This window comes from Oratosquilla oratoria, chromosome 6 (genome assembly GCF_046742065.1).
Source record: "Oratosquilla oratoria isolate Oo_2021 chromosome 6, ASM4674206v1, whole genome shotgun sequence".
In the NCBI taxonomy this organism is placed as follows: domain Eukaryota; kingdom Metazoa; phylum Arthropoda; class Malacostraca; order Stomatopoda; family Squillidae; genus Oratosquilla; species Oratosquilla oratoria.
This window is the reverse complement of record NC_134782.1, coordinates 51,301,252-51,311,251: the sequence shown is the minus strand read 5'-3', so window position 1 is coordinate 51,311,251 and position 10,000 is coordinate 51,301,252. Positions and strand designations below refer to the sequence as shown.

Sequence of the window (10,000 nt, the reverse complement as noted above, 5' to 3'; positions counted from 1 at the left end):
GATGCAACTCCACACCACAGTCTTGCACGTCACACCTGTGTTCCACAGGAGGAAGGTGTGGAGCCAGAGTGTGTGGGCATCACTCTGGCAAAATGTTGTCCACCCTAAACAAAGTCACGCCAACGGCCTTTTCAGTCTAACTACTGTCTCTCTAACACCCTCCTTATTTCCTTTCTCTTCCTTTCCTCCTAACCCTACCTAAAAAGACCAGTGGCGATGGGACAAGGGTGGTGGGAGTAGGCATGGTGTAGCTGGAAGCTCTTAGCCCGGACCTGCACACTGGCGGCAGGCGTGTGATGGCCGCTTCTCCTGTGACCGTGACCACACAGGAACTCGGTCCCGCTGCACCTGTGACTGAGCAGGCCTATTCAGGAGTACCGCTGCTCACCCCAACTGGGGAAAGCCCTATAAAAGGTGGACTAAACATCGGTGGTCACACCCTCCCAGTCATTGGGCAGCTGCACCCAGTGACGCACCGTATATGCAGCCGTGAAAGAAGGAATGATTGTAGTAAATCGTACCTGGAAGTAGGTGCATGGAATGTGCGCACCCTTATGGATACCAGAGACACAGACCGCCCTTGAGGGCAAACAGCCTTAGTCTCAAGAGAACTCGCCAGATTCAACGTTGATGTGGCTGCTCTCAGCGAGACTAGAATACCTGGCGAAGGGCAAATCACAGAAGTTGGGTCAGGGTATACTTTCTTTTGGAAAGGGAAAAACCCGGAAGACCACCACTCCCAGGGTGTTGGCTTTGCAGTTAAGACCCAATTAGTAAAAGCCCATAACCTGACACCACATGCGATTAATGAAAGAATCACCTCACTAAGACTACCACTCCCGAAAAACCAGTTCATCACGCTAGTATCAGTGTACGCCCCAACACTAGATGCGGAAGACCATGTCAAAGGTGCCTTCTACCAACAGCTTGACACTGTCATATCCCAAATTCCAGCTGGGGACCGTCTCCTTCTCTTAGGGGATTTTAACGCCAGAGTGGGGCGAGAACATGAACTCTGGCACAACATAATCGGCAGGCAAGGCGTGGGAAACTGCAATGATAACGGCCTCCTCCTCCCACTCCTCCTCCTCCTCCTCCTCCTCCTTGGCCTCTGTGCTGAACAGGAACTGTTCATCACAAACACGCAGTTCAGACTTCCGAACCGATTTAAGACCACCTGGAAATGTCCTAGATCAAAAGACTGGCATATCTTAGATTATGCCATTGTCAGACGACAACAACACAAAAATGAGGTTTTGATCACGAGAAGCATGCCTGGAGCCGATGACTGCTGGACAGACCACCGGCTGCTCATCACAAAATTAAAACTAACCATCAAAAGGAAGCCACGTAACATCCAACGAAACGAAGCCAGAAGAAGATACGACAATGGTAAATTAAAAGATCCTGATACATCTCGAGCTTTCCTAATAGCAATCCAGCAGAACCTACCAGCCAGAGAACCTTCAATCGACACTGAATGGACTAATATACGAGGTGCTATCAATGAAGCTGCAAGAACCGTAGTTGGTTACCAGAGCAAACAGCACCAGGACTGGTTCGACAACAACGACGAAGATATCAAGCCCCTCACTTACGCCAAACGGAAAGCCCGACCAGCCCTCGACCAAGACACTAAATCCCAACCAAACAAGGCTAAATATGCACAAAGTCACAGTGTCAAGCCAGGCTTCGGGAAATGCAAAATGAGTGGTGGCAGCAAATGGCGCAAGACCTACAAGGTTATGACGACAGCAGGGACCTTAAAAGCTTCTTTGTAGGCACAAATATTTTTTTTTGACCAAAGCACACTGCTGCAGGGACACTTTTGGCAGCTGACAACAACATCCTTACGGAAGACAATGAGATCCAGACCCGTTGGGAAGAACATTTCAACACCCTCCTGAACAGAAACTCATCAGCCCAACAAGACTTCCTCCGAAATATGCCACAACATCCACCCCAACTATGGATGGCTCTACCACCAACATTTCAAGAATTCGATGCAGCGTTGAAACACATGCGCCAAGGGAAGGCCGCGGGACCGGACAACATTCCCACTGAACTTCTGACCCACGGAGGTTTAATCCTGAAGACGCGCCTTCACTTCCTCATACTAAAAGCACGGGAAGTAATCTTCCAAACGCTTCGACCTTGGTCTTGGGTCAGGAGACCTAAGAGTCCAAGCGGTATCGCCTCCCTATCTATGCTGTGACTCGAGGGTTGCAAGCAGGACCTCCAGCGGCTCCGTGCAAGAAGGACATCATCGTTAGCAAATACAAGGTCAGTGACCTTAGTGTTACATAGATGTTTAGCTGGATGGACAATTCTGTCTGATACAGTTCATCAGGTGTTGAAAAGTGTTGAGAGAGGACGCACCCTTAACTTACTCCTGAATTAACAGGGAAGAATCTGAATACACATCCTTTACACCTTACAACACTCTCTCTCCTTGCAAGAATCCCACGGATCCTCCGAAGATCTCAGAACACCCCACGATGCATTAAGATAAACGTACTCTTGAGATCAACATAGGCTGCAAGAAAGCGTAGAAACTCACGTCATCGCCCCCCAAGAACACAAAGTGTTTGGGTACCATCAGCTGTTGAGTTCCCTTAGGTGAACCCAGAGTGCTGAGGCCTCTGAAACTTTAGCAGATGTGAACGACCCCGTGTCAGCAACAGATGGGCAAGCACCTTACCTGGAATACTGAGCAGTGTAATACCGCGGTAATTGTTGCAGTCCTGCCGCTCCCCTTTCCCCTTCCAGGTTGGGAGAATACAACCGTCTTTTTTCCAGTCAAAGGGAATAATACCAGAGAAGGAGAAGGAGAAGTAGAAAGCGAAGGAGGAGAAGAAGGAGAAGGAGAAGGAGAAGGAGAAGGAGAAGGAGAAGGAAAAGGAGAAGGAGAAGGAGGAGGAGGAGGAGGATACAGAGAAGGAAAAGGAAGAGGAGGAGGAGGATACAGAGAAGGAGAAGTAGAAAGAAGAGGAGAAAGAGAAGCAGAAGGAGAAGGAGAAAGAAAAAGAGAAGGAGAGGGAAAAGAACAAGGAAAAAGGGGAAGAGAAGGAGATGGAGAAGGTGGATAAGGAGAAGAAAGAGGAAAAGAAGAAAGGGAAGAAGAATAAGGTAGAGTAGGATAAAGAAGTGGGGAGGAAGAGGGGAAAGAGGAAGAGGGGCAAAACGAGGAGCAAAAAACAGGGAAGGAGAAGGAAAAGAAGGAGAAGGAGGACAAGGAGGAGGAGGAGTAGAAGAAGAAGAAGAAGAAGAAGAAGAAGAAGAAGAAGAAGAAGAAGAAGAAGAAGAAGAAGAAGAAGAAGAAGAAGAAGAAGAAGAAGAAGAAGAAGAAGAAGAAGAAGAAGAAGAAGAAGAAGGGGAGAAGGACAAGAAAGAAGAAAAGAGAAAAGGAAAGGAAGGAAAAGAAGGAGGAGGGGAGGAGGAGAAGGAAGATTGGCAGACAGTAGTAGGAGAAGGAGAAGGAGAAAAAGGGTATGGGAAAAATGAGGACGAGGAAGGAGAGAATAAGGTAAAGTAAGATCAGGTAAATAAAAAAAAAGAGGAATAGGGAGGGGAATAAGAGGAGAGGGAGGACGAAGAGTAGGAAGAGGAAAAGAGGAAGAGAAGAAGAGAATGGGAGGGAGGAAGGATTAAGAGCAGAAGAAGGAGAGGGAAGAGGAGAAAGAGGAAGAGGAATAAGAGGAAAGGGAATAGATGGGCAAATATGAGGAGAAAAAAATCAGGAGAAGGAGAGAGAAAAGGAGAAGGAAAAGGAAAAGAAAGAGGAGAGAGAGAGACAGACAGAGAGAGAGAGAGAGAGAGAGAGAGAGAGAGAGAGAGAGAGAGAGAGAGAGAGAGAGAGAGAGAGAGAGAGAGAGAGAGAGAGGAGAACTGGGGGGTAGACGAAAGAGGCGACGATGAAGGGGAAGAGAAGTAAAGGTAAAAAGAGAAAGAGAAAGAAAAGGAGAGGAAGAAGAAAGCGAAAAAGAAATGGAAGGAGGAAGACAAGGAGCTGGAGAAACAAACGAGGAGAGAGGAAGAAGAGGGGGAGAAGGAGGAAAAGGAGGAGAAAGAGGAAGAAGAGGAGGAGAAGGAGGAAGAGCAGGAGGAGGAGGAGGACGAGTGGGGAAGGCGAGTAACGTTAGGAAGCGGAAGAGGGCGGAGGGTGGGGGAGGGGGGTTAATTTGTGACCTTAGAGTACAGACGCCAGTAAAAGCAATTAACATTCTCTTGAAATTTCGAGAAAGGCTACGGACAAGATAGTTATGTAGCTTGCATACGGATTAACTACATGCAGGCATGCCAGTCCTTGAAATTCCATGGGTGTTTATCAGACCCGTAAACTAATACGCAAGCAAACATATAAACTACATAAATACACACACAGTATGTATGTATTTTATATATACATAGGTGTATACATACATGCATACATACATATATACACGCATATATATTCACGCATTCATGCATACATGCATACATACACACATACATTCATGCATGCCTACATACACAAATACATACATACATGCATGCATACAGACATATTTACATATATACACGCATGTATACATTCACGCATTCATGTTTACATGCATACATACATACATAAAATACATATATACATATATACATACATAAAATACATACAGACATATTTACATATATACACGCATGTATACATTCACGCATTCATGTTTACATGCATACATACATACATAAAATACATATATACATATATACATACATAAAATACATACATACATACATACATACATACATACATACATACATGCATACATACATACATGCATTCATGTATACCTACATACATACATACATACATGCATACATACATACAATTCATGTATACCTACATACACAAATACATATATGCATACATACATACATACATACATACATACATACATACATACATACATACATACATACATACATACATACATACATACAGACAGACATATATACATACATACATACATACATACATACATACATACATACATACATACATACATACATACATACATACATACATACATACATACATACATACATACATACATACATACATACATACATACATACATACATACATACACATATATATACATTCATGCATATGGATACGTACATTCATGGCTGACGTGCTCTCTTTCTCTATAGGCACTGAATTTTTTATGTGTGCTCAGGCTAGAACTGGTGCGGTGGCCTCTAAAGCATAATATTCATTGATACATTCAAAGTTGGTAGATGAAAATTCTACTGTATTAGATAGACTCCGACTTGTTTTGGAGTGCCTATTCTACATTTTGTTCTTTGCTTCTCCTCTTAGTTATCAGACAGATGAGTCTTTGCTAACATTTGCAACAAAGCTTTCTAAAAAGTGAAAAGAATTGTCACATTGTGCCTTGCTAGCTCTTGTACTACCTAATCATTCACAGGAGACTCCGGATGTTCCTATTTCTCCTCCACCACCTCCTCTCTCTTCGACACCTACGCGGAGCACTCCTTCGTCTTCATTTGTATCTGCCGTGCTGACATGCACGTATTGTAATAAAATAGGTCATTCTAGTGTTTTCTGTGTCCTTTGTAAGCATCATGAGCCAAAGTCTAGGCAGATTCCTGTACGCAGATGTTTCATTAATTCCTCTTCTATTATCACACATGACTTTTCAAGAATGTCATTTCAGCCCCAATCTAGCTCCTGTCTTATCCATGGACAGTGTAGCCATTCTTCTGATCAGTGTTCTAAGATTTTGAAGCTTAAAGCAGAAAATAGTTCAATCCCCAAACATACTCAGTCCCATTTTCACAAGCGCTCGTATCAGAATCCCAAAGAATGACTAACAATGATCAGTTCAAGGTCTTCTCCCTTTAGTGGCTGCTGTCTCTTCCCAATTCCTTACCTTTCAGTGTTATATGGACCAGTTACCTATTTCTGTAGCGGAAGACATTGGGACAGAATGTACTATTGTAAGTAAAGGATATTCTGTTCTCAAGGATTTGTACAACGTACCATTGTTGTCTCCTTGTAGTGCTTTGCAAGCTGTACAAGGCTCTTCCTTGTCTATTCTTGGATCTGTTTGTATTCCCTTAAGGTCTTCTTCCCATCCTAAAGTTTTTAATGTTAACTTTGTTGTCATTTCTGGTTTCATACTTATGTGTGATTGTCTCTTAGGCTTTGATACTTTGGCAACTCATGCCATAGATATATCTCCTCAGCACCGTATAGTTACTTTTGACAACAATGTAATTTCTGCAATGGACAGGCCAGTTTCTATAATATTTACATATACTTACATACATACATACATACATATATATATATATATATGTATATATATACAAATATACATACATGCATACACACACACACACACACACACACACACACACACACACACACACACACACACACACACACACACACACACACACACACACACACACACACACACACACACACACACACACACACACATACATATATATATATATACATATATATATATATATATATAATATATGTAATATATAATATGATATATATATATATATATATATATACATATATATATATACATATATATATATATATATATATATATATATATATACATATATACATATATATATATATATTTAGAGAGAGAGAAGAGGGAGAACGGGACAGAAAGAGAGAGATAGACACTTTCTGTGTGAGAGAGATGGATATATATATACATACATGCATACAGAGAAAGAAAGAGAGAGAGAGAGAAAGTGAGGAGTTAGTGTGAGAGAGAAGGTGAGTGTGAGAGAGTAAGAGAAGGTGAGTCTGAGGGGGAAGAGAACGAGGCAGGAAGAAACAGAGAGAGAGAGAGAGAGAGAGAGAGAGAGAGAGAGAGAGAGAGAGAGAGAGAGAGAGAGAGAGAGAGAGAGAGAGAGAGAGAGAGAGAGAGAGAGAGAGAGAGAGAGAGAGAGAGAGAGAGAGAGAGAGAGAGAGAGAGAGAGAGAGAGGGAGGGAGGGAGGGAGGTGTCGGTAGAGAGAAGGTCATTGAAAAGTGAAACCCAGACTATGTGAATATATCCGCAATTTTCCTGACTTATCAACGCTGACCTTGCGCCACCCGAGAGGTCTCTCATGTAGGCAAAGTCTCTTCACATCTTCATGTACTGAAAATATCCTCAGATTCGATGTAACGTCTCCCATGTCGTCTTGACACAAAGCTGTACGACCTCACATTTTAATTCCGTCTGTATGCATAAGATTTTGATCTAGAATGTTGTCTCCCGACATCTGTTTGCTGAACAACAGCTCATGAATGATAGAATGTATTGTGGGCTCTATTCGGATGCAAGGATGATGCCTAGACAAAAGATCTGGGTTGTAACATAGGAACCTGTCTAAATTATCATATATGCATTCAACCTGTAACATGGTTTTTGTGAGGGTGTCTGGAATTTGTTAACATTTTTCTAAGATAACAACCATATATCAAATATTATGCTCCTAAACCCAACGATGCGACTATATATCATTTCTTTTAATCTAGAAATGGGAAGATATGTGGAAACCCTCATTCTAATCGTGCTGTAATTCTATTGAAAAAAATACACCGTAATAGATAAATCTTGTTCACTTTGATTTAAAGCAGGGGTTTCCAGTGGATACCATGTCGAACTCATGAGAAGGTGGTCGTGAGTTCGATTCCCGGGACCTGCTGCGGGCGGGCAATGTCGCGTTTGCTCCCGACAGCCCTGGCCAGGCGGGGAGGCGACCCAACATTGATCTAAAAAACTCAGCGGCTTACCTCATATGACAGAGCCTTGCTCCACCAAGGATTTCTCACTTCCCACTGCTTAGGAGTGGGATAGTGAGCTTATGGTTCCAAACCATAAGTTACCTCTGACTCAGTTTTCCACGTCTATCACTCATTAACTCTCATTGCTTCCACAGCTGCATCTTAGGCATCGTAACAGTTCGGTATTTAGATATTAGTTTGAAGATAAGAATTAATTCAAAGTAGCAGGCTGCACATTTTCATGACCTCACTCATTATTTCCACCTTCCAGTGCGCATGGACAGCCTTTGTACACTTAGATTTTATCAGGGGATACGAAGAATTAAATATAATTCATTAATGGGAAATATCAATAAACAATGAGTAGTCTTGGCAGGATCCGATCTTATGACGTGGATTCATTTAAGCCCAAGGTAAAGACTGATTTTGCGCACATCATCTGATTAACAGCGACTAGTGGAAGACACAGACGGACTCCCGCTGTTTTTTTAGCTTAACAAAACTAAATGAAATAGCAAAACACATTGTGAAAATCCGCCGATAAATTTATAATAATCTTACCTAAAATGTATTTTTCAATATTTAGCAGATTTTTTTTTTTTTGAGGTCTTATGTATACTGTTTATGTGACTCAGCGATTTAGACTCTTAGGCATTTCTGAGACGCTTGTAAGGTGTCTTCTTGAAGAAACTCAAGTTCTCGAAGATATGAACCATTACAAAATTTTTGGGATTGAAACATCAGTATATAATTATCTACCATCACATTCCTACTTATCTGAATCAACATGAAATTCACCTCACAGACAAAACATGGGTGTTGACTTATCCATATTTTAGAATATAATCTAAATTTGTTTACAGCTCAAAGGTCGCGTGTAGACCTTAGATCGCGCAATATTTCTGTCCTCAAGTCTTCTTGAATAGGTGATACTTGTCTTGCTTGAGTCTAGTTGAACAGGTGATTTTTTTTTCTTGAGTCATGTTGAACAGGGAAGAAGGACGAAAATATACAGTGACGCGCTTGAGAAAACAGGCTTTTCGTCCTTCACCTCGTCGACACTGTGATGCGCGTGAAGCACTTTATTCTGGCCAAAGTTGGATTTTTTATTTATTTATTTAGCCGAGAGGAGACGTCACCATAGCGAAGATTTATAAGAACATGTGAATGGAGGAGACTGCAAGAGACCCTAGGGCCTGCACTAGGCAGTGCCATGTCCCTTACCACCTGATATCCCTATACATAAAGTCTTATCTTCTCGTAAAGCAACCAATTGCTTCAGCGCTCACTAACTACATGGTTAGTAAGTCTATTCCATTCGTTAACCACTCTGTTGGTAAACCTAGATTTGTCTAATTTAGATACATTACCACGAGACATGCCCTGGGGTCTTAATATGATGACCTTGCCGTGACTTTGTTAACCTCTACAATAGAGTAATATTCTTTAGAGATTTTGTTCTGGCCAGCGCTAGATGATCTATACTTCTACAAAGGAACAAAACTATTGCTGCGCTTTAGAACCCTGGTAACCTATTCTAAATGGCGTCAGGCTTATTTCGCACGGACCGACTTTCCGCCATGCGCCGTCCACGACACGACGTCGTTTCTTCAAATAACCATGTGTGTCTATGGACACTTCCACACGTGACGGTCACGACAACGTGTGGTTATTTGAGAGCACGACGTCGTGTCGTGGTATGTGCACGGCGAAAAGGCGATACGTGTGAAACGAATCTAGTTCAGCCGAAGGAAACGCCAGACGATTTCATTCAATGGAAGGAGGCTCTCCCATGACCACGAAGTGGTAAGTGGAAAACCCCTGGAATGGCAAGACCTGTCAGTTGAACTAAGCCGGTGTTTTATCTTATTTTATTATTATCATTATTATTATTATTTTTTTTTAATGCCGATATTTAGGTCACCTCTCCACCTGGCCAGGGTTGTCGGGAATCAACACAAGAACCCCACAGCGGGTTTCGGGACTCGAACTCATGGCCAGCTCCTCATGAGTTCGACGCGGTAACTACTGGGTTACCGCGTGGCCTAGCACCTACTAGACGTATCCCCGTTGTTCTTAGACGATTTCACCCACTTGAGAGGGTCGACAACATTGGAATTTAGGATATTTTGCAGTCACACAAGTTCATCTGGGGTCGCCATGTGCACTCAATCGTATCGTCACCCTTTCTG

General features: G+C 42.4%; 1 protein-coding gene across 1 annotated transcript in view; it reads left to right on the top strand.

Annotated features, from left to right (window-relative positions):
* Nucleotides 1–296: 296 nt before the first annotated feature.
* The window catches only part of LOC143026011 (uncharacterized), a 14,815-nt gene continuing 5,111 nt past the window's right edge, over nucleotides 297–10,000 (top strand). The window contains exons 1-4 of the mRNA XM_076186000.1: nucleotides 297–477; nucleotides 595–1,036; nucleotides 1,232–1,742; nucleotides 1,808–2,189. Coding sequence (XP_076042115.1) covers nucleotides 297–477; nucleotides 595–1,036; nucleotides 1,232–1,742; nucleotides 1,808–2,189 — 1,516 coding nt within the window. The remainder of the gene's footprint in view (nucleotides 478–594; nucleotides 1,037–1,231; nucleotides 1,743–1,807; nucleotides 2,190–10,000) is intronic.